Source organism: Streptopelia decaocto, assembly GCF_964273445.1.
Source record: "Streptopelia decaocto genome assembly, chromosome: 3".
Lineage (NCBI taxonomy): Eukaryota > Metazoa > Chordata > Aves > Columbiformes > Columbidae > Streptopelia > Streptopelia decaocto.
Genome location: NC_138656.1, coordinates 54,087,436 through 54,112,835, shown reverse-complemented (window position 1 = coordinate 54,112,835; position 25,400 = coordinate 54,087,436). Strand labels below are relative to the sequence as shown.

The 25,400-nt window shown below is 40.6% G+C and overlaps 1 protein-coding gene across 3 annotated transcripts in view; it reads right to left on the bottom strand.

Annotated features, from left to right (window-relative positions):
• Positions 1-13,524: 13,524 nt before the first annotated feature.
• The window catches only part of MTHFD1L (methylenetetrahydrofolate dehydrogenase (NADP+ dependent) 1 like), a 154,560-nt gene continuing 142,684 nt past the window's right edge, over positions 13,525-25,400 (bottom strand). For all 3 annotated transcript variants that reach the window (XM_082049792.1, XM_082049794.1, XM_082049793.1), the window contains 2 exons: positions 20,209-20,317; positions 13,525-16,494 (listed from right to left, as the gene is read on the bottom strand). In XM_082049792.1, coding sequence (XP_081905918.1) covers positions 20,228-20,317 — 90 coding nt within the window. In that variant the 3' untranslated portion in view covers positions 13,525-16,494; positions 20,209-20,227. The remainder of the gene's footprint in view (positions 16,495-20,208; positions 20,318-25,400) is intronic.

The window sequence follows — 25,400 nt, the reverse complement described above, 5'->3', positions numbered from 1 at the left end:
GCCCCAGAATTAAGGGAACTCAGTATGAGAGGTTGTTTATATGATACTTTTGACATAAAGAAAAACTAGAAAGTGCTTAGACCCCTCTGCTTTCGCAAGAGGTTTGCATGGTTATCTAAAATTTCATGTACTCAGCCAACTTTCTAGGCCTTTAGAAGCTTACCGGCACTAGCACATGGGCAATCACTCTCTCTGAGGAAATTAAGCTACAAAGTAAGCTATTTTCAAAATAAAAATAATAACTCCCACCATAAAACAACATACAGCATATAATAACTTAACCAGTGGCTTCATTAACAGCCTGTCAAGCTTTTTGGTTCTTGCGGAGGTCGTGTACCACCACAGGTCCTGGGTCAGCTCCAAAGGATGCTGTGGCCACAGGTCCTGTACAGCTGCCTCCTTCCTTACATTGTTCTGGACAATATTTAGTGGTAGTAAATAAATGGGTGAGGGGGAAAAGGGAGAGAATAATGCCAAAAACATGTTCACTTAGGATATTTACTATGAGCAAGAATAATCATATAATTATCTTTTTCCTATTCAATGACTGGAAAACCAGTTTTATTATTAGATTTTTTTGAACCCCACATTCAGAAAGATTTCAAGGATTTTATTTTGTATTTTTGGGAACCTCTTAAGGAAATATTTTTTAAATATTAGGCAGGAATGGAGAGGTACCACTTGACATGAGCTAAAGATTTGGTTTGCTTATTTTGTACTCCTGCTGGCTTAATTTTTTCATACTCCCATTAGGTTTTGTGTTGTTCTGGGGTGATGTTTTTTTGTTTGTTTGGTTTTTGGTTTTTTTCTTTTTTTTTTTTTTTTTAGTTACATATTAAAACTGTGACCCTTAAATTCACATATTCATGAGATGATAGTACTCTTACTCGTGTTTTAGGAAGCCTGAGACTGATCTAAACCTTGGCTTTCCTACTGCAGATGCAGCTCATACAGTGTTAGTGCAGCTCATTGGGAAAATAATTATGTGACCATCGTTTCAGATTACGTTAGACTGAAGCCATAATTGCTTGTAATTCAATATGACAAAGGAAAGGAAACATACTCAGCAAATTAGGCTTCACATGACGGCATTACTTACGAAATGTACAGTTAGTTAAGGACTTTTAGGGACTATAAATAGCAGAAACTTGTGTACCTTTGAAGAGTGGATTTTTTACTGACGGAAAGCAGAAGCATTGCAGCGAGCAGCTATTGACATAACAGGGGGAAAAACCCTTCTGTGTCTGAAGAGTTGAAGAGTGGAATAGGTGGATCACATTCATTAAATGTCCCAAGAGATGGGGTTTTAAAAAATTTTCTGTGCTTCTGATCAGTGAACTGCAATGCTTCAGGAGTCTCTGGGGTATGCTCCTGAATTAAAGTTCATATAACATTTCTGGGTGAAATCCTACCTCCCCTGAGAGCAGTGGGAGTTTCAGTATTGATTTGGCTGGGGCTAAGATCTCACCAAGTATGCCAGGGGAACGGAGGAGCCACTTGATTTTTCTTTGTATAAGCTTTGAGTACGTAGAGAAGACAAAACAGTTCTGCACAGGGACTCTTGCCCAGCCCACAAAGCTCAGTAAAAAATGCTCTGCCTCCATTCATGTTGCCCCTAACGAGGGCTCGCTGGGTGTCTGGAGGCAGCAACACAGCAGAACTTAGAGTCACCTGCAGTCACTGTCCCAAGCCATGTCCCTGTGAAGAGCTGCCCTTGGCCCCATGTCATGCTGCCCACTGTTGATGAAAACCCTCATCTTGCCCTTTCTGAGGAAAAGGATTGGGTTTTGCTATACTCTGGGGATTTTAGTCCTCCATGGTTTCAAGGAAAATATTAAAAACAAAATGCATGGGCCCTCACAGAAAATTTGTTTTCACTGTAGGTTTTAGTTTCTTCTCTGTCTTGTTCAATTATTTGTCAATTAATGTCAGGCTGTAAATTGTTTTTTAAAGTATTCAAAAAGGGGTAGAAATCTAATAATTTGTGATTCTGCGATTTTTCAGTGGAAATCTTAAAAAAAAAGCAGCAAAAATAAATCCTTCCCCTGTTCTGAAATGAACATTTTCAAGATACATTTATTTCCATTCTTCATCTTGAAAAATGAATTTCTGAAATGTTTTGTCTTTTCTGCCACATGCTTTTGCTTGAGTCACATGTTTTATCTAAATCAAAACTCTTTGAACTTTTGAGATTGCCTGTGTAAGCACAAATGCTTCTTATGTGCCTCTGATAATGAAGACCTTGTACCTACCAGTGGTGACTGAGGTATCTGTTAGGAAGGGATCATTCCCATCCTTCAGCAACAATATCTTTTTATCTTATCCTAGAGCATTGGCTCAATAGAATAAAATCAGCATAAGTCTTTTATCAAGTCTATACATTTTATCAAGGTGCTGATCAAGAACTCAAAAGGAGCTCGGGTCAAAATCTAGGCAGAGGGATGAAATACAGGAGTTATCACCCTGTCGATCCCCCCCTAGCAATCTCTACCTTCAAACAAAAGACCTTGTTCCTGGTGACACTGCCTTTGATTTTATCTTTAAGAATCTTCTCTGTAGTCCCACCTTCCTTTCTTCCCCTGGTCCCAGTAGGGCTGGGCAGGTGTCAGGGGAAGGGCTCATAACCACTCAATAGGCTTTGAATCAAGCTATAGGTGATTCTGAGGTGGTGGTAAAAGATTTTAGGGTGTATTCTACAGAGACCAGGCAAACAGGGGAAAGATCTACCTAATTTATCCTTTAATATTTCTATCTCACTCTGAAAATGCCACCCAAAATGCCAATTTACCTTTGCTGTTCAGTATTTTTTGATGTTGAACTATGACCGTGTTTTTATCTGAGAGTGTATGGTCTTGAAATGTACTATTTTTTATTTAGAATGTTTAAAAAAAAGCTTAATTTCAAATTTTCAAGACGTAGACACACATTTTTAATTTGCCAGAATATTTTAAATAGTTTAAAATAATTTAAATAGTTTTCAACCAATCAGAAATACTCCTTAATTGAACTGAAAAAACAGATGTGGAAACTTCTTTAATGCTGAATGCCTCTACTTCCACTGACAACAGCACACATCCCACCAAATGTGTCCACACCAGCTCTTTTACCACTGTCCTCTAGCGCACAGTATTGGGTGCAAAATAAAAACTCCACCTCTGCTGAAGAATCTTGCAGATTTTGTGTCATTATTTCACAGTCACTAAATGGCTCTGCAGTAAAGATCAGGATTATAATTAAGGTGAAAATATTTTCCCTCCTGTGTGTCTTTGTTTTAACAGCTAGTAAACTAATGGCAATGCTCTAGCTCCGTGTTCAGCTACAGAGTACACATGAAGCAATGGCACAAACAGTATTTTTCAAGCTTAAAGTTGTGTGATAGATCTACCTTTTCCTACTCTTCTTTGTGTGTGGCTTGTACATAGCAGCATTTTTTGTAGTAGTAGTAGCTGTAGTAACACAGATCTCAGATGTTTTAAATGAAAGGCACAAGTATGCACTTAAGAGCTAGAAACATTTGCACACCCACTGAAACAATCTGGCCTTTCTGAGAAAACATCTTCTGTGCCTTTTACCAGAGGCAGCCAAGGTGTTTTTCTCCACTTCAGTTTCTGAAATACCAGGCAGTTTTTACCTGGAGTGCTAAGAAGTTATTGCATTATACCCTAATAGTATTCATGTATTGATCATGGGCAGAAGATTTTTAATTACACACATTTACATTATTTGCTCTCAGGGGAGACCTTATTGCTGTCTACAGCTACCTGAAAGGAGGTTGTAGCATGAAGGGTGTTGGTCTCCCAGGTAGCAAGTGATGGGACAAGAAGAAATGGCCTCAAGTTGCATCAGGGGAGGTTCAGATTGGGTATTAGGAAAAAATTCTTCATGGAAAGGGTTGTGAAACACTGGAACAGGCTGCTCAGGGAAGTGGTGGAGTCACCATCTCTGGAGGTGTTTAAAAGGTGTTTAGATGAGTTTCCTAGGGACATGGTTTAGTGCTAGAGTTAGGTTGTGGTTGGTCTCAATGATCTTGAGAATCTCTTCCAACCAAAATGGCTGTATGCATCTATGATTAAAATGTTCAGACTTAAATGCTCTTTATAAATTATGCTTTTATACATCAGAAGCATATTCTTGTTGTATCTTTCCAAGGTGCTCCCACCCCAGAAAAAGGGATGGGTGCGTGACACAAGGGTCCATGTCCCCAGAGCCGCTCGAGTGCTTCAGGTGCACAGGGCATGGCCAGGGCATGGCTGGGGCATCACGAGGCGGTGGAGACCAGTGAGCAAAAAATACCAGCGTTGTTTTCCCAGACACCACAGAGTGGAAACATGCATGGATCCTCTCCCACATGCAAAGAAAAGTAATGTAATTATTAATCTCATATTTTCCTTCTATAACACCTTTAGTGTGTGAGTTACCCCTTCGATTTGGCTCCTTCCCTGCTGTAGCTGCCTTGCAGCACTCAAACGCTACAAACATCCCTTCCTGGCCATGAAGCAGAAGTGAGTGACCAGGAGTGAGAGGCTGTGACTGCCACTCAGCTCCCATGAGTAACACACATCCCAGCGGCCACATGCTCCTGAGGGGGAGAAGAAGCCGTAGGGGTGCAGGGAGGTCCCCTCACTGGGGCACAGGGTGGGGGGGTATGAGCCCTGGAGGGCTCTGGGTCTGGGAAGGTGAGGGGCTCATACCTCTGTGTCTGTGCTTTGGCAGGCTCCTGCTGGGTGTGGGGAAAGGACTAATTTGAAAAATGGTGCCAAGACTCGTTCTTCTTATTGGTTCATGAAACCATAGTTTCTTAGTGTCTGTCCAAGGTCTTTTGATACAAGTCCTCAGTTTCTCCTGCCAGTATGGGCAGTAAATGGCTGGGAACTGGGAGATTTTCAGTATGCTGTTTAAAATTTGATGGAGAACTTTACTTTTTATCACATCCACTTTCACAAAAATAAAGGTGATGGGATTTAAGCATCAGAGCAGCTTTGAGGTCCTGAACTTAAGCCTCTCCCTCAAACCAAATTTTTGCAGTGTCTCACTCTGTACAGGTTGAAAAATGATCAGTGAAGTCAGTTTCCCTCGTATTAAGCATTATTTATGAGTAAGATGCAATAAGGGCCAGATGGATTATATTCTGTTCATTGGTTGTGACCCATTTTCTAGGATGAGTAAAGGCCCCTACATATGGGATTGTTGCAATCCAGGATTTTATGAGCATTATCTTGTCTTGCAATGGATTTACAATCTTAAGTCAGTAATGTTCTTGGTTCTAAAATACAACAACTGAATTACAAGCATAAATATGTGGTAATTCAAATATTCCATGTAATGAAAGTGTAGCCCAGTGATAAGTGGAATTGGCAGAAGTTTGTTCTTACAAATTTCTATATCACCATGGAAAGGATTTGTCTCTCTCCTCTGTCTCCATTTCTTTCTCTCCCACTGGCTCCCTGCTTTCATGAAATCTGTAGTAATTTGCTTGTCTGTCAATTTAGTGTTTAAGGACAGATTCAGGATTAGGGGATGGACAAACATGAAAAATATCATGGTCACATAAAATCAATTTTCTTGAGAAAGAACAAATATAAAGCTAATGAGCTCACTTTTCTTTACTACTTAGTAAGTTTTAGAACTATTTAGTATATGCAAACGCATATAAAGTGCAATGGAGGGTTATCAATTTTACTTAACAGTATTTTGGAGGTGATCTGTGCTATCATATGTTGTTCGTTTGAGTAAGATGGCTATTTCCAGTTCACATTTATACATGTGAAAGGCGTGTGTGTGCGTATACAGATGCACATACACACCCACCCGGCAGTGATTATCAGTTGTGAAAACAATCACATGCTGCAGTTAGCAAGTCAAAGTTCAAGTAGAAGTTTTTTTGTAAACCTGGGGAAATCCTGCTTTGAATAACCAATGACGTGACCTTTGCCAGCTGTTAGTTTAGTCAGTAGTAATTATCCAAAGGAGATTTAATTATGAGACTCTCAAGGCAAAGTATTTTGCATACTGAACAAGACCAGGGATTAAATGGAGATACTTTCCAAACGCCAAGGGAATTGGTAGCGGGATAAAGACTTCAGAGGAAAAGTGCATGACTGTGAGTAAATGGCAGTTTTCTTCCTACCTCCTTGTTCCTCCCTGACAGGCTTGTGAGCCCTTAGCGATGCTTATCACAGGCCGGTGACCAGGCACTGCTGGTTTATTGAACAGGCTGCAAGCAATACCAAAATAACAGCACTATATTTGCAAAGTGGGCAGGTCATGAGTAGGTCCTGCTATGGAAACACCTTCGGAAGCACCTGCATGCCAGGTCATGGTATTTTGAGGTTGGAGCTGGTTTTCTAAGGCCTGATACCTGTTCCTGAAACACCATCCAGACTCCCAAGGTACCGTCTCCTGAGGCGCCTGTGAGATGCTTTCCTGGTGGCACAGATGACAGCCCTGTCCAGGCTGGGCTGAGGACAGTCAGCCTCCAGGTAAGTGCAGGCACGTGTGGTGCTGCGGCTCATAGCATCATGGTGCTGGTCAGCACCTGACCAACAGCTGGGAGACCAAAACCTCTGTCCCACCACAGCTCTGGGCAGGACAGCTCTTCTCACCACATGGCCCAGCAGCTGGCAGCCCAGAAACCACATCTGGCCATCTCGAGCCAGCTGGGGTTCTCACTGCCAGCCCTCCTCTTGGTTGATATCCTCTGGGCCGCCCAGGGCTGCAGGACATGCTGGTGACCACAGGCTGCTCCAGCGCCAGTGTAATGTCCTTCTGTGACCTCGGGCTGGTAATGGCTGCTCCCCTGGCAGGGGAAGCAGCAGTGAGCTGAGGAGACGTTGTGTGGTGAGAAGAGGGGAAACTGTGGGACAAACAGCCACAAGGAGAATATAGTATTTCAGGTAAGAGATTGGTTGCAAGTATGACTTGAACCCTGGACTGACTGGAAATTTGTGGGAGACAGAAGCACACAAAGTAATGAGGTGAGTCCAAGGCCTATGGAAAAAAAAAAAAAGGAAAAAGAAAACTCTGTGCAATGGGGGCATTTGGGATATTTTAGAAGAAAAAAAAGATAATGCAAAAATTTGACAGTAAGAAGTAAATTTTCTGTCAGGAGCAATGCCAGGTTAGTGCAAAAAGCTGGGACCTCACTGCCATGAGGAGCAAAGGAGTTTGGGGCACTCAGTGGGTCCCTTGTAGTGAATTGACAGATCTGCCTACAGCCTTGTCCCCAGCTAAGCCCCAGGGGAGAAGGGACTGCAGAAGGAGCAGGGACCGATGCCTCCATCCCAGGCTGGCTGCAGGCTCCAAGCTGCAGAACGACTTGAACTGTCACAGGGGGACGAACTGTGGCCAGGCACACTGTGGAGCAGCTGCTCCTCCTGCGATGTGGCAGAGGTGTTCCGCTAGCTCTGCTTACTGATCAGGACTGAAGTGTTAGCATTTGGATAAATCTGTTGCATGGGATTTACTGAAGGCTTACAAAGAACAGATCAACATTTCATCATCCCTGTGCAAACCTGAGGAGCTGTGGGCAGGGGTGAGGACCTGTGTGGGGGTAGAAAATACCTGCACCTGCCAGACCTTGGTTGTTTTAAAGAAACCTAGAACACCTGAGGGTTGAGGGGTGGAGTGGGAGCTGGTTCCTTCAGGTGTTTTTTTCTTTTTCTTTTTTCATATTTGGTGGGTTGAGGTAAGAGGCTATATCAGCTCTCTTAGAGTCTGTAGGATGTTGCTTGAATTGTGGCAACCCATCTAAAAGAATGAGTAGGTCAGTGGTCTTAATGTTGTCCCTTTGAGAGGTGGTAGGGAAATAGCTGTAATGCTTCTGTGGTTCAAGAGAGTGACTGGAACATTCCTTGTGTTGATCTTTGCAGCAAGCCTTTGGTTTTTCAGCACTCCTCCAGAGAAATGAGCAAGCTCTCCTGTTTACAGCTGGTAAGTGGCTTCACAATGTGTGACCCAACCTTGTCATATTCATCCCTAAATCTGTACATGAAAGTACAAATTTACTTAAAGAACTTTTGCTTACTAGTAAGTAAATCTTTGAGCATGCAATGGAACATGAGGACATCCTGGGGTCCTTTCTATCCTGAATGGTTCTGTGTAAATAGCATGGTTAGTGGCAGCATCTTTACTAGATCTGAGTGAATAGTATAGGTGAATATTTAAAATAATTATAAAATGTTTTTATTAGAACAAATACAGATCTATAACCTGCTGACTATGTACTATAATTTTCCCCTGTATTGAAAATTAAAAAAAAAAAAAAAAATTACGAATTTATCTAGAGCCACCTGAATGTTAACATACCAGAGAATAGATCTGCAACATTGCATGGGCATCCAAAGGAGGAGGTGGAGGGTATAGTCAATAACTTTGGTGTTTAAGTTTTTATGTTATAAGTTCTATGTACTTCAGTAAGAACCGTATTTGTCACAAACAGAGCTTGGAAAAAATGTCTTTTTTATATAGATTTTTTGAAACATTTTTGTCTCTTTGGGGAATGTATAGGAGTGTGTCACTTATTAGCAATTGTATAACATTTAATTACATAACTATAATTGAAGAATAATAGATAAAATACAATATTTGATGAACTGATGTCCAGATGGAGGGGGAAAGCAAGTCATTTTGTAGCATTTGTGATACTTAGTTTGCTAATGCTTTTTTTTGTTGGCGTCTCCTTAGTGCACTAAGTACATTGCAGTGATTATATGAACCTTGATTTTATTTGCAACAGGCATCTGGATGTAAAACCAAGTGGTCCTTGCTGACTGTCAGTGATCATACTACTGGTGTTCAGGGATTCCCCCTGCCCATGTGTCAGCTTAACGAGTACACATTTCTGGTATAACTTCATGGTTTCTACTTAGATGTGAAGAAAAATCCAACTGTAAATCTCACAATAGCTCCTATGTGGCTTAAAAAAAACCAGATCTGCTAAGCCAATTCCTATTGGTGTCTGTATTTTATAAATTCTGGTTGCCATGCATGCCTGCTGGGCACTGGCATTTAAACAAAGCATGTAGAGATCAAAATCTGTGCTTGATATTTTTTCTTTTTTTTTTGAGTCTAGCATTTAAATTTATAAATCTTGAGAGAGTGGTTTGTTTGTTTTTTAATCTGCTGTGTATGTCTCTCCACATAGTAAACATCCTATGTCTTCACATGATGGTGGGTGGTGGGGAGCAGGATTTGCCCTGTTTGTAGGGTGGCCTGGCCAGTCCTGGGTCTTGGTGACACTGTAGTATGACAGGGGAATTCAGCAAACATCTGCAGTGAGGCAGTTGCAGTGCTGATGGTGTCTGAACGGTCCCCAGACACTGGTTTTGAGATCCAGGCAAGGCTTTCTTTAATCTTGCTGCAGGGAATGGCTGTAAACATTTCTGTAGCTGCTCAAGCTCAAGTCAAGTTGGTTAAGGCAATGTGAAATTCAAGGTTGAAAGGTGAAATGCTGCTAAATTTAAGAGATTCAAGTTTATGCACATGAGTAAATGGTTGCTTGGATGGCTTCCATTTCTGACGCATTAAGTAAGGTATGGCTCATTCCAGTGTCTGTCTCCCTCCGCAGCTGAGTACCAGAGTCATTTCACAGGAGTCTTCCCCAAACGTGTTTTCCCAACTATGCAAGCCTAATTACTCGTGTGTATCCAGCCTTGTATCTATAAATGTTTGGATATGGCTCTGTAGGTTCAGTTAATCATCCCTTATACAGGATTAAACAGTGTATTCTCCTGTGAGTTTGTTCCTACCACTTGTCTTCAGTGGAAAAACTCAAGCATTAGAGATGGTTGGAGTAAGAATTCATTCACAGACACACAGGTGTATTCAATGGGATCCTGTCTTAGTGGGAGAGAGTGAGGTTTTGGTGCTATGTGTTTGGGGTTTCTCGGTTTGGTTGTGTGGTGCTGGTTTGTTTTGGCTGTGTGGTGTGTATGGGGTTTTGTTTGTTTTGTGTTTGTTTATTTGTTTGTTTTGTGTGTGTGTCTCAGACCTTAAAAGGATGAAACTAGAGTACCAGCAGAAAAGCAGACAACCTTTTTCCACATGGATACTGTATTCTTTTCCCCCAGCATGGTGCTGGGATGACAATGCTGTTGGTCCTTTCTGAAGGGTTTGCAAAACAAACCATCTGTCTTTTAAACAGCTCGTGACACTTAGTTTGATAATTGCAGGTTGTCTATGCAGTTCCCAGACATGTTTAAATCATACGGTTGTATGGGGTGTAACTCTTCCAATTCTGCTTCCAAGCTGGCGTGTGGTTTGTTGCTGAGTAAATGAAGTCATGGGACAGAGATGTCTGAATTTAGCAGAAGGTGAGTTCTGCTGCAGTGACCCACCGCAGAGGAGGGACTCAATAAACACAGGAGTAGGGGCCTGATGCTTTCTCCCCAGTAATTGCTGCCACCCTGTTAATTCCCTGCAGTTGCTATAGGTGATGCCAGGTGCAAGCTCAACATAAGATCTTCCTCCCATCTCTGGGTATCTGATAGCCAACACTGTGAGGAAGAAACAGAATGCTGGCTATGAATTAAAGCATTGGCTCTGGGCCTTATCCAATACTGTGAACCTTCCAAGTATATCCTTTCCTCAGAAGATATTTTCGGATTTCTTTTTTTTTTTTTTTTTAAATTGATGACATCTTTTGCTTGCTGTTCACCTCCTTCTACTGTTTCTTAGCACCATTTGATTAGATTGTGCTGATTTAGTGTCTCTCTTTAAAACCAAGTTAATATTAAAAGTAAGCTTTGATGCTTCTATGAGAGTATATTTTCCCTTTTCAGTAGGTTTTTGCAGATAAATGTAGGTCTTTTTGTTGTTTTTTGTTGTTGTGTTTTTGGTTTTTTTTTTACATGATCTTTGTCAAAACTGTTGGTGGTAAATTATACACAGCTCAGTTTAAAAGATTTTTTTCAAATAAGATGTAGTGAAATAATTTTTCGGACTCATCTTTATTTATGTTTCTTGCTTTCATGCAATTCTGTTCCAAAAGAGCAAATTTGACTCCTGTGCTTTGCTCCTTTATTTGCCATCATTGTTATTTCCTTTTTTTTTTTTTCTTTTTCACTTACTAATAAGAAGCAAATAACTTGTATACTTGGTTATACTAATAAACCAGGGTCTAGAGCCTGTCTGACTTTTAGTAGTTCTAGAAGCAGAATTAGATCCTGGTTTCATTCTGGATGAATAACAAGTTTTTGCCAGACACTAATATCTGATACTGAGTTACAATGGTTGAACATACTAAACATAAGGAAAAAAAAATCAGTAATGGAACTCATGTGAAGGGCTTGGTTCATTAAACTGCTACTTTAGGTTAATGTCATAAAAAGCAGATCGGAGTTATGAGATGTTGGTTTTCTTGCTCTTCCCAAAAACCTTCCTCAGGGGGAGTTCTCTTACCTCAAACACCTGAAAAAACAGGTTGGCAAATACAGCTTTTTCCGACTGCAGTGGAAACACCAGGGTGATACAAGGTCCAGATGAGCTGGGTGGGAATATGTGTAACACCCAAGCTGGGGAAGCAGCAAATACAGGGACGTTGTCTCCTTTCAGAGACTTCGGCTGACCAAAAGCTGAACAGGAGCTGGTCTGTTGCCACATCAGACATGAGGGTTTCTTCTCCCCTCTCAGATTTCCCCTCGAGGCTTCTGGCAAAAATGAAACTGGAAGGAAACATCCTAGAACTCCTATAGTGGCATGTACAGAATATATAACAAATACAGCTGTAATTCAAGTTTTCTGGAGAATAAAGTGTGCATGTGGTGGGAACACACAGGTGCTGTGTTATATGGCAACTAATAGTGTCCTGAAAAGCTGAAAGTCTTTTCTGCAATTAAGGATCTAACTTTGACCAGATGTTGATAGTAATTGAGTTGCAATACCATGATGGGTATTGCACACTGGGAAACAACTTAGCTTTTAAAATGTCATAACTTTAAACCTTGATTTAGCGTATTGCATAAAGTGAGCACGAGTTGTATTTGATACACGCTCTTTTTATTAGTACTCTGTGAATAAAAGCTTTTGCGGTGCCTATAGCATCAGTATTTCAGCCCTGTGTGCTTCCCCAGAGCTAACTTTTTCTACTAGCAGTTCGGAACAGTTCACCTTGGGAGGCACCTGGAGATCACCCAACGCAGGGTTGCCTTAAAAGTTCTTTAAGGTCTTCTCTAGTTGAGCCTAGCATGTAGCAATCTAACACTTCCCAATCATTACTCAAAGGTTTAAGTTAAAATGTTTACTTAGGAAGCAAATATTGAAGATTTTACATAAAAACTGCATGCACAAATACCTACGCTTTCATGCTTGTGTATATGTAATATATTACACTCAAGTGCATGGAGCAGGGAACTATTATCATGACCACACTTGTGGAAATATTTGCATTTAGCTTACTTTACATAAACACTCTGGCCTTAAGCAGGGTGAGGGGTGCAGGGTGAGATGAATAGTGCAGCAGTCCTGTTCTCAGGACAAATGCTTGAAGGGGCTTTCAGTGTTTCCATTTCAACTTTCTCAAGCAGGGGGTCCTAGCTTGGCCTAACAATTTTTCTCTGAAATATTTTCTAAAAAAAATGTTCTATGAAACACTGCATGTTAAAAGGAATGAAACCAGTTGCCTTCCCTCCCCACCCCAATAATTCAGTGGATGAGAGAGCATGTCTCACCTCCCATGCTTGCTCTGGCTGTGTGGCCATCAGCAAGGGAGACACAAGACCTGCTGGAGCACCAACCCGGCGCTTGAGACCAGCTCCTGGCTGAAACGGTGTAGAGAAGCTGAAAAGCTGTTTGGAAATCTAGTCATGAAAAGCATGTTAACTCAGTGCTAATCCAAATCATATGTTTGAGACTTCATTTAGCCATTTAGAAAACAGGAGCCATGTCCAGTATGTGCCTGAAATGCTCAATTTCTCTCCCAACTCCTGCTTTCCCATTTTATTTATTCCTACTCCCAGGATGCTTTCTTCTGTGTTATGGTCCAGTTGATTTAACAACCTATAGTTCCTGAAGCATTTGCATTGCTATTTAAATCCCCCCCGAGAAGCTCACAGGTATATGTTCTTGTGGCTGATACTGTTTCACATAAATCCAGCTGCTGCCTGAAAAGTGGAAAATGCCCAGCTGACCCTTGCATCTGATCCAGCCTTTCAGGCCAAGGACCAAAGGCAACAGCAAGGTATTTTGGGACCAGGACAGGATATTAGTCTGGTGTGTCCTTCCCTCCAAACACAAACCAACTTCAAAAGGACTGTACTGATGGAGAAGGTCCTGTGGACAACCTTCCTGTGCACAGCCTCTTAGGGTGACAGGCAGGAACCAAACATGCTGCAGCTCTGCCAGCAGCTCTGGTCACAGAGAGCCCCACACCTTCCTTGCATCTGGCACCTGACCAGGACGTGGCTGAGCTCCCCTCCTTGGCGTAGGTGCCTTTAGCTGGAGACAGGGATGCGACAAGACTAAGTGGCTGAAGAGGGGAAAAAAAAAGGTCACTAAACAGACAAGATGGTAGCTAAGGAGACAGCAATATTAAATAACGAAGGTAGTTTATTAATTAATTCAGGCTTGAGACCGGCATCATGTGCAAACTGAATATCAGCACACACATACACTTTGTTTTCATGTTAATGGCAACTGAAAATCTGGGGTTTTGAATCTTAAAATGCAAACAAAGAAAGAAACCCATTGTATGTAGTCTGATGTATTTCAATGTCATTAGTTTTCTGTAGTTCAGCAGTAGCAATAACAAAGTATTCAGTCACTACAAAAAGCAGATCTTCTGATAATAAACAAGGGCATAGCTCTTAGTACGCTTTAGCGAACACAGGGATAAGCCTGGCAATTCGCTTTCTGAAGATGCCATTCTGCTGTGTCTCCAGGTTAGTCAGGGCAGAGGCAAAGGCAGGAATCCCGCACCTGTGATCACATCTGTGCAGCAACAAGTGACCCACCCAGCAATAAAAGTTACCTTAAAAAGATTTCATTTTAAACCCTTCTCAATGAAGGCATTTGGCCCGAGAACTAGGGTGGCCCAAGGGAATGTACTGTAGCAGTTTCTGCAGCCCAGCTGATGGCCAATAACTCAGTCCCTTTGGATCATGAGACAGAATCTGCAGGTCAGTGTGGATTATTTTTAACAAATCTTCCACTAAAATTAAAAATGAAGAACCAAAAATGTAATAGCTCAAGAGACTTCGCAGACAGGGAAAATGAGAGTCATTCCAGCTTTCCTTGAATTATTGAAGCTATCAAAACAATATAACAAATCCTGTGCACATGACAGTAGAAAAAAATTACAGGATGTTTGTCAGCTCTCAGCTAACTGATCTGGAATGGTGTTTTAGGGAGACACTGGGTCAGATAAACAGTCCCAGAGTGCAAGGTCTGATGGGACAATATAGAGACTACAATTTAGAAAGTGTGTATCAGGCAGCAGTTCGAAATTACTTATAAAACCAGTTGCTCAGACATCTGTATCCCATATGGAAGCTTCACAGGTGATCAACTAGTGCCACATTTAATATCCCACATTGCACGGAGATATGTCCAACGCACCTGTGGGGCAGCCACAGTGACCACAAGTAAGGCACGGTTGTGGTTTTCCAAATTTCTCTGGGCAAGATGGAAGGAAAACCTTATTTATTTTTCTTGTAAGGACTTTACCAGGAAAACTAAGGCTGGAAATCATATTTATTTTCTTCCAAAAGTCTTTAGATTTTTCTAGGCTCAGTGTTTTAGTAACATGGTTGTATTTTGGGGCAAAACTTAATGGAAAATATCAGAAATCTCTCTCCCCAGTAGCTGCAAGAGCCACACTTGAATCTTACTTTCTACTTGTCATGTTTGTCCTGCCCCAGTGTAATTAAAGCATCTATAGTCTAGACCATTATGAGCTCTATTGTTTAATCAGGCTAAAGTATCAAATAACCCTGTTTTTTAACATTTTTCTTCACAGCAACCCCCACAGTGCTGGGGTACCACACTATGAATAGAACAATTCTGAAATGCAGTCAGCAGACATTTCTGTGCTACTTCAGGGGAGGCACAGATAATTATTTTAATTGTCCCCAGTTTGCTCTTCTGTCCATAATTATAGTTTTGAGTTTATAAATAACAAACCATGATTTTAAAAACCAAAACAAACCCCTCAATTACAACACAGCTCCTGAGATAATTAAGTCTCCAAATGTGGCTGTGTAGAAGGGAACCAAAACTACATTGCAGAAGCTCAAAACATACAGATGTGCGTAAGTGGAGCAAAGTGACAGGATGGAAAACGTCACCAGGAAAATAAACTCTCTCATCATTATTTCACTGCTTTTTACCTAAAAAAACAATGGCCTATTGTCTTCATCCAACCTATTGTTCTGTTGCATTTTTTGTTATTGAAGGAACCAACAGTCAGTGAGAGTTTCCTGAGGAGCAGCAGCTTGAAAAGCTAAATGCTGCAGATTTAGGAAAAACTGGGCAAGGTAAATTACTGATGTGAATTAAAGAACACGCTTTAGGATTTAACTTGTTTGACTACTCCCTTCAAACAGAAAACATGCTCTAGTTTTACAAGTATGGCAGTTAAAACCTGCAAAGCAAAGCAGAACAAAGCTCTGCTGTGTTGCATCCTTGCTTGATGGACATTCCTTTGTTGTTCCTGGGCGTTGTATACTGCCAGGGCAGGACAAGAAAAGCTCTAGGTCGGGAGCCAGCACAGCAGGAGGCTTCATTAGTCATGAACAGCAGCAAAACAGCTTCAGAAGGAGCAGTGCCCTCACTGAACAACCAGCTTCACCACAACAAACACAGAATCAGCTGGACAGCCTGTAACATCGCTTTGGATAGACAGAGACCTATGGATATGAGACAGCTATGTCTTAAGTGTTTCAAAATATCTTCGCCCAACAAGGAAACAAATTGTGTATTAAAAACCTTGTACAAAATACATGCTCTGTTCTTTCTCTGCTTAATATCTTCCCTGCTTGAAGCTTGGCTGTTGCCCAAATGCATCCACAGCAATGCCTGGTGATAACTCAAAAATGCGCAGTTAGTCTGTGTGTAGTTTCAGCTCCTGAATGCCTGGAGAGAAAGTGTATTATTTTTCAGAGAGAAATATACTTGATCACATAGTATAATCATGTTTATGTGAGTTTTTAGATGGCCAAGATAAGGCAAATACTTCTGTAAACTCCTTTGAGAAAAGATGAAAACTCTCAAGTGAAAAATTCCTCACTTTTCAATGTCATTTTATCCACAAGCAACTCTAAGCCCAGCAGAGAGCTTTCTGCACTACAGCAAAAAACTTCTTTAGCTTGCCTTTTTTTTTTTTTTTTTTTTTAACCTTGCAGCTATATTTCATCGTAAAAAATAGTTTGAAGAAAGAGTAAACTTTTGCTCTTTGGTCTATCTTGACATTCCTCCCGAGACACATAACAGGAATTTTTCACGTTCATTTTTGTCTCCTACTTGCAGGAAACAGGAAAGTTGCAGTTCTTAATTTCCAGGCTTCTGAAATCAGAAAGATAAAGAATTTTTATGTTAAAACAAGATATCTTTTCTTCCTTTAAAAAAAAAAAAAATAGAAGCATCACAAGCTAAAAGCATTGTTTTAAAGACATTGGATATTTTTGCTTTAACTATAATAAACAAAAATGTTTAGTTATGCCACGTGCACTTCCCATTTATTCTCTGTGTAACCATACTAGGTGAGAAACAAAAATCTGTACTCATATACCAGTATGATACAGACTTTAGACTGTACACTATTGCAGACATCACTGTTGACTGAAACCCAGTACTGTGGAATGAAACCAAAAGAAGTTAGTTTTTTGTTTCATAGGATCAGTTTTGTGGATGCAAAGGGAAAGGTCTTCAAGCACATTCTATCCACATCTGAACGAATTAAGATGAAAACATCTAAAAATAGTTAGCAATTTTAGGATGTCAGTTTTGGTGTCCCCCCTTCATGGGCTTCTTTATGGCCATGACTATGCTCACAGTCAGAGCTCTGGGATTCCTCTCACATCCAGAAAAACTCTGAGGGTGGCAAAATATCTGTGCCATGTATTACAATTGTTCTGATGCTTTGCCAATGTTGAAGAGGAGACAAGTGCAAGAATATATCTGCAACTGTGGACAGCCATGGCCTTACTAAGTCACAACCAAGCGAAGGAAACAACCAACCCCGCCATCAATCCAGGTACCCAAAGCCAAACTGGCACAGTAAGAGCAGGCGCCTGCTGCCAATGATTAAATTAGAGGGATCCTTAGAGCTCACAAGGGTCCTTAACAGACATTACTTTTGCAGAGTAGGTCAGGTTCATAAATTCCCCTCACTGTGCAAATATATATATGTATATATATTTATTATTACTTTTTTAAAAATTTATTTCTTCCTACGGGCAGACTTGTGTCCATGGGAGTCTTATTACGACTGGTGCAATCTGCAGATAGCTCCTAAGAAAACAAATGCAACTTTCTTAATGCATGGGCTGCAAGTATAATTTAAATAGGGTAGTGGCCAGTGATGAAGAACTAGTCAGATTCCTTCGTGTTCATTTCCAGACATTAATGTTACAGAAAGACTGTAATATTGTGTGTTCCATTTATTAGCTATTTGCCAACAGAAAAAAAAAACTGAGCTGGGATTCTTGACGAAGTTTTTGCCTGTGTGACTACTTAGAGTATATTCTAATGACCAGTACTCTGCAAACTTTAGTGAGAACTATAATCTGCTTCATTAACATAGTGAAGTGGTGGGGAAAAAAAATCAGAGAGGCTGGTGACATCCAATGTTTCAGTTCAGTCAGAGCCTCACACAGCTACCCTAGCAGCAGGAGCTTTTGACTGTATCTCTTTCACAAGTCTCATGAGGCTACGCATGGCAGAGTACGATATAAACTGCACAATAAAACAACTGTTCTCAGCTCTGCACGCATGTTTATAATGAAACATCTGCAGCTCTTCCACAAATCTCTAAATATTTTTCAATTATCACATCTTAGAGATTTGAATCAGTCCTAATGAGTGGCACAACATCATATTACTAGTAATTTTACATTGTACATTAAAACTCTAAGAAATGAACTCAAACCAAACAGAAAAAAAAAAACACCTTGATCTGCCATCACAGGAAAAAACCCACAAATACCTCAAAGTGTACTATCAGCTACAGTGCCGGTTCACTTTAGTGGATGTGTGAAAGCAAAGAATAATACTATACTTCTCTACAGAAACTTGGAAGTCAAGATTATCTGGAAATATTGTTTCTCTCTTTGTCCAAAATTACAAATATAGAAATCTGCCACATGAGTGGGATGGATTTTAGAGCTGATGAACACTGACTACCTTGTGTGGCGCTCACTGGGTATTACAATACTCTCAAGGCATTTATTTAGACTGTTCGAGGTAGGAACACAGGTGAGTATTTGCCTATGTTGGTGAAAAATATATATGATCAAGCTGTTTTTTTCTTTAAAAGGCTTAAACTTATTGAATCATTCATCTGCCTGATGCCACCAATACCTACATAACAAAAATATAATAATTTATTAATATTTTGATATATACACTATTTCCTACCTGACTATTGTGTTTTTGTGACTTTGTCAGCATTCGCTTTTACATCTGAGAAAACACCATCACTGACTAAAAGCCAAGTTTAACATTTTCATTTCATGCACAACTTCAAATGAAAGGCTTTCATAGTAGGAATGGAGTATTTCAAGCTGCTTAATTATTGTTGTTCTTCAAAATTCACCAATGCATGGTTTGGATGGATTTGTGTAAGACTGGGCAGTAAACACCTGATTAAGCAGGCTACGTGAATCTGCACATAGATTTTACATTAGGATTACACAGTCATTTCAAATTATTTAGAAGTAATTACATGACTGATGCCTGATGAATCAATATGTATGCATGAAACCACCTGAAATATAATGCATATCAGTAACAAAAATGGGATATATGCCAAGAAGTGGTATGCATAACACTATCCAGCAACAGAATAATCAGTCATGGTTTGCATATAAGCTAGTAATTATCTGTACACACTGGTTAACTTTCAAGCTAACTGCTCTTTACTTGACTGGTATGCATGAAATGGCAGAATCTGCTCTCACCAGGTGTTATGTGAGTGCTGTCACGTTCGAGTACAGGCAAGTGAACAGTTAATTTGTCCTGAACAGTAATCTCGCTGGGCTGTGCAAAACATTCCCCCCCTCCACACAATTTGTCAAAACACAGAAACAGCAAATGAGAGCTGGTTGTCTCAAACCGGAGTACGTGAGGATTGCTAGAGCAGGGCTCAAGCGCCCGGGCACGTCCACCTCAAAGCTGTGGCTGCTCTGGGGTCCCATCGCAGTCCTATTAGCTCATAGTAACATTATTGTTCTGTGTCAAAGTAACTGTTTTACCTTCCAGAGTGATTTACTGGGGGAAGGGAGTGAGTTAAGTGATGAGAGGAGAGAGTCCCATCGCAGATGCACATGGTTTGTTTCAGTCACTGTTACATCCTCTCCTACTACACTTACTATATTAGAGGGTTAAAGTGGAGTAGCATGGAATATTTTCATAACAACTTGGATTTTTAAGTGAGGAACTTGCGCTACACAAAATTAAAGCAGGACGCCAAGTAGATTAAGTGCTTAGAGAAGGGGAGGAGTTGGTGGGGGAACTGCAACCTTACAGGAAAAGGGAGAGAACCCAACATGAAAAACAGGCTACGAGGACAGATTTGTGTTCCTGAAATGCTTATTACCATTTGAGAGAGATGACAGCAATCAGGACAAAACTAAACAAAACATGAAAAGACAAGGCAAAGCTTATGAACAAGCTGAGAAACATCTCCCCTGATATCTAGGTAATGACAGAAACACACTGCCACACGAGAATAGTATCAAAGATGAACTAGATCATTTCTTTTGAGGCAAGTAACATGACATGGTTTCTTCAGAGTGACTGTTTCCACAGCCAGGAGTGGTACAACTGCAGAGCCAGCTCCTCCTCATGCCAAAATGACAGAGCCAGGAAATCCAAAAGGCACTACCAGTGTGCACCACCAGTGATGAAGTACACATTATGAGATATTCCCCCCAAATTGTGTGAAGATCTCAGTGAAACTAGGGCCTAGATAAGCTCCTGATAATCTTTTTGATATAAATACTAAAGACAAACATCCTCCTCCAAGCTGGAACAGGAAAACAAAGGCTGTTGACTTACCTGAATTTGGATGTCACTCTCAAAATAATCCTTTCACTTGCTCTGTGCCGGGGTCAAGGTCAATGTCATAGAAGCACGGCCTTGTGGGCAGTCCTGGCATGGTGCTCATCTGTGGGAACAATAAAATGAAGTTATACTCCCACACCTGTAAGCAGATAATCACTCGACCCATGTAAATGTTACATTAAGAGGAAAAAGGCTGGATTGTTCATCATGGACTCAATCACAGATTTTTTTTTTCACTAAATTTTTTGTTTCTGTTAAAAATGTCAAGCTTGGTACTTTTAAAATTAATTTTTAAGTGTATGCTTCTAAAAGACAGGAAAGAGAAAAGAAAAGCCACAAAATACAGGCTAGCACAGCAACCTAAGAATAAGATCCTCAACAAAACGTAGACACTTTGGGACTTATTTGTTCCTCAGAATATTAATCCAGAACATTTATCCATTTATATCTACTGGGAAAAATCACGCAGCAAAGAGTAAGAACATAATTGCCCTAACTCACCTAGTGATGTGAAAGTGTTGAACTCAGACCTATCCCACAGAAAACCAGAATATAGGAGCAGAATTAATCACAATACTTTTATGACTGATGACTTAAAGTAAGGAACAAATTGAAACAGTTGAACTAAACATACATGGATTACAGTTGAATCCTAATTTAGCAGTTAGAATTAGCAGATTGAGATACAAAGCTAAAGGAACCCAATTATCTCAAACTATGCATAATTAAGATCCTGATTTAGCATAAGACACCAACATCTGCATACTTTTAAACATGTAAATAGTTTTGTGGACTTAAATTATATAGTTAACTACAGCTCTGCTCAGGCTACTTATACTAGTATTTACAACAGGCATTTTAGCAGCAATTAAAGACACATGGCTGATGTGGAAACCTTGAGGTGCTGGTCTATGATAGCTTAAGCTATTTTAAATCAGAGGTACCACAGCTTCTCACCTCCTGTGCCTCAGGACTCCCTACTTCTCCCTTGTGAAGAAGATGTCTGGAAAGCAGGTTCAGCAGAAAAATGCTATTTTCCATCTGCTTCATCTTCTCCTCTTTCAGCATCTTGACCCAGGAGGGGCTTCCCCAGCCCCAGCACAGGGTAAATGTTGTGACTGTGGGGTGGCTTTAAGGCAGGACCAGTTTGGATCAACTTGAATCACTTTGTGTTCACACCCTAAGTCTTCCTGGGATGACACTTAGAAGTCCTGAATATCTCATCATATTTCCACTAATTCAAGGCTCTCTGAAAATAGCATTTGGGCTTAAGGATCCCAAAAACCCTTTCAGTATCTTAACCTCAGAGGTGGAGGATGGCCCTGCTGTATCAGGCTCTATATTCATACCCAAAAAGATGAAAGACATGACAGCCTCTGGAAACAAACCTGCAGTTCAACTTAGCTCACCTGTTTGTTGGCTAAGAGCCTTTAGGCAATAACATTTATGTAATAGATGCCAGATTTTGAGGAATAAAATTTTAGCTGGGGCAAGTCAGCAGAGATTGTTAAAATTGGTGGTTAATCTGACCCCAGGAGGTAACCTTCAAACACATCTGTGTACAAAAAAAAAAGAATCACACTGGCTCAAGTACCAGAAACACTGCAAACAGAATGACCTAAGAAAGGATCAGATTAGGGTATGTTTTCATTATGTGAGCTGAAACCTGTTGCTGAAAAGGGATCATTTCACCTTGTGAGCCCCTGGGATGATTCCCCCTTGGAGCTGGCTCTGGCACTCATCTTACTGCAACCAACCTCATTCAACACACTGAATTGATGAAAAGATACATTTTTGTGGTCAGGGTTGGTCAGCTGATGAATTAAATCAGTTTACTGCGTGACCAGATCAGCACCAGGCCACTGGCTGCAGGGGAGCGGCCAGAGCACGCCGTGGCCGGCCATCACCTCCCAGCAGGGCCGGACACCATTCTCCTCCATCCTCCCTAATTCCTCAAGGAGCACAGCTCAGCTATGGTGCTTTCTCTGGCCAAAGGCAAGCTCTAACAGGCTAATTGGCCTCAAGAGAGGAAAAATCCATCATCACCACCACCCAGCTCCAGAGAGCCAGATTTACAGCCCCCCTCGGGCTGGAGCAGGCTGTATTTCTTTATAAGTCAACTTGTTCTGTTCTTTCGGTGATTGAGTTAGCATCTCCCTTACACTTCAGCTTCGCTCCAAACACTTATGTAATGTTTCCACCGTGGGAATACAAGCAAACGGTCAGACCTCTCCACCACAGTCCCATTTACTCTGGAGAGCTCAGCTGCTGTCCCAGAAGTTAATCCCACGTTGGGAAGGGGGAAAGGACCTGGGAGTGCTCAGTAGTGGTGCAGCCATCATCTCACTTGAGATCTAGCTCTGAGAAAAGCAATGCAACAAGCTCTTCTAGTGGACTCAGTCCATTTCCTCTGCTTTAAAATATAGTCCTTCCTGATCCTTTGTTATTGCATGCAGTAGGATTAAAAGACAGAACTGTCAGTTTGCATCGACCAAACCCTGCCACTGATTGCATGACATCATTCTATTGGCTGACATATTGCCTTGGCATCTTTGCTAAGTACTAAAACACCTTGTTACTATTCTTTATCCGTTGGCCACACTGGTTGGACTACTACATCATTAGGGTTGCTGAATTATTTTCAGTCTCAGATTCATCCCAGTTTATGAGTTAATGCCTGTCAAGAAACTGCCTTAATGAGTTACATTTCACTGGGAGGGGAATGAACAAATTGCCAAAGACAACTTTCTGGTTACTCTGTGTATAGCAGTTCTACATCTGGAAGTCAAGCCACAAATTCCAGGTTCCCTTATTATTATTATTGGTTTTTTAAATTTTTATATGTACAGGATTGGCCAGTCTTTCTTTTCTGTGTATAATAAAAACAAGAATCAGTTTAGGGGAGCTTTTCCTTTTTTTTTTTTTTTTAAAAAAAAAGAAATGTTAAAAAAAGTCCTACATGTGTGTTTTGGTGTGGCTTTTTGCCACACCACCTACACTGGTGTAACTCTGCTGTGTTAACTAATGGAAATCTATTACATCTATAAAATGTGAATATCAAACCAGTTTATTATCAATTCAGGGAATGCAACTATTCTCATATTGAAAATTTAAGTCAACAGAAGGGAATTAGTTCATCTGAATTAAAATTACTGCTGCGTAAAATGAAGTACAAGGCAAAAATACCACAGATGAAAAACTTTGGGACAAATACCTATGTGAATTACAGAGCTAAAATAAAACACATCCTGTCATTTTCCCCATGGCTCAGACTTCCAAACAGGCAAAACCATGTAGATTTACGATCATTTCTCTCCACTCCCATTATTTGGACACACAGGGGTAACGTGCAGCAGAATCTATTCCTTTTTCATTACTTCAAGGTCAATATAAGGAGACAGCTGGCTGGCTGAGGAGATTACTACCAATTATTCCCTGGCCAGTCCTCCATTTCTTTCCTGCGGCCAAGAAGAAGTAGGGAAAAGAGGCCTCAGTCACTTTGAGACTGAATCAAGGCATCAGCTGACTGGCCTTTCACATGGCTGTGGGCTCAGAATGACTCTCTTCTCTCTGCTTCCCAGGATGCTGAAGGAGTTCCCAGGCTGGTCTTATCCCCAGCAGGCATGACCCAGAAGCATCTCCCTCCCTGCCTTAATTAACCAGAGCCTAGATTTTTGTGCACGGGGAGGACGCTCACCTGCCCCTCGCCTGCAGCACAAACCCGACCTGCGCAGGGGCTGGCAGGTTGCCGTCACCCTCTCCAAGGCTTTCTGAGATAACTTCTTACTAAAATTACCTAATTCCTAAAACTTGAAAAAAGGGGAATGGACAATGAAAGAGAAAATATGCCTAAAACATAAATCACTCTGGTAATTAGCAAGTATGTACAATGTGAAAAAAAAAAACACAGAAACTTACAGTCATACAGCAGCTTGCCAGGCATCTCATACAATATACACCCTCTATATACTGCACAACTCTCAACCTTAATATAATGGCACTTGGGTTATTGATTGGCAGCTATGCAACACCACACAGCGTGGTTGTGAGGAAAGAGAAGAAGCAGCAGTGAACGACAGCACATTATCCACTTAAGACCACAAACTCAGTTTAGGTAGCCAAAATAATCAGTACTTAATTTGACCAAAACTGTTGGACTAGATGATCCTTATGGTCCCTTCCAACCTGGTTTTCTGTGCGTCTATGACTCTATCATACTGCTCTTGGGAGAATGAATATATAAGGCATAAACTTTGCACCTTAAGATTGAATGCAATTCATATGAATGTTTTATGCAGGGGAAAAAAAAAAAAAGGTGGTATAAAGAATTCATCCAGCTGCTGCCTACAATACATCATTCAGGAATTAATAGGACCTAGTTTTGTAGAAAATCACTGGAATTAACCATTTTCTTCACAAACTGTAAAACTGTCTACATATCCACAAGAGGAAATCAACTGCAGAAAGACTGTGAAAAATACAATGATTATTTATTGCTATGTTTAGGAGTTAAAAGCAACAACTCTTACAGTCAGCTATCCTGAGGATCATTTATGCTCCTGGAAATGCACAACTGATGGAACATAAAATACGATTTTAATTAAAAAAGCATGAAGGCCACTGTTATTTATACTAGGCATTTATGTTCTTCCAGAAGTTTACTTAATGTGACTAAATAAAAAAAAACCCACAACATAAGAAGCTTCCTTACAAAAGGAGGCGGCCAGTTATTTTTTTTAAGGAAGCTGTGTGCAAGTGCTGTTCCACACCCTCTCCAAGAACACATCCACTGTCACTGGAAGAGTGACTAAGTAGAGCTTCACCAGAGTTTCATTTAAACTACAGTTACGTGTTGACTTGTAATCTTCATTGGCCTTAAGATCTGCAAAACAGTTGCACAGTCAAGCACTAAGACTCTGCTAGCCAGGTTTTTATGGTCCCAAGAGGAACTATTCTGCTTAGCTTCCTTTTTTATCATACAAATGCCTATCAGTGGTTTACATATCCTGTCTTTTACTTCAAGTGTGTATCCATCCATGCATATGTATGTGTATATGTATCTCATACATATATATTTGAAAAACCCTTCCAGGACCTGAGATCCCCTTAACTGGGTTAGCACAATGGCATGATTTGCAAAACAGATGGTCCTGAGGATGACATCCAAGTCATGTTTAGTGTCTTTT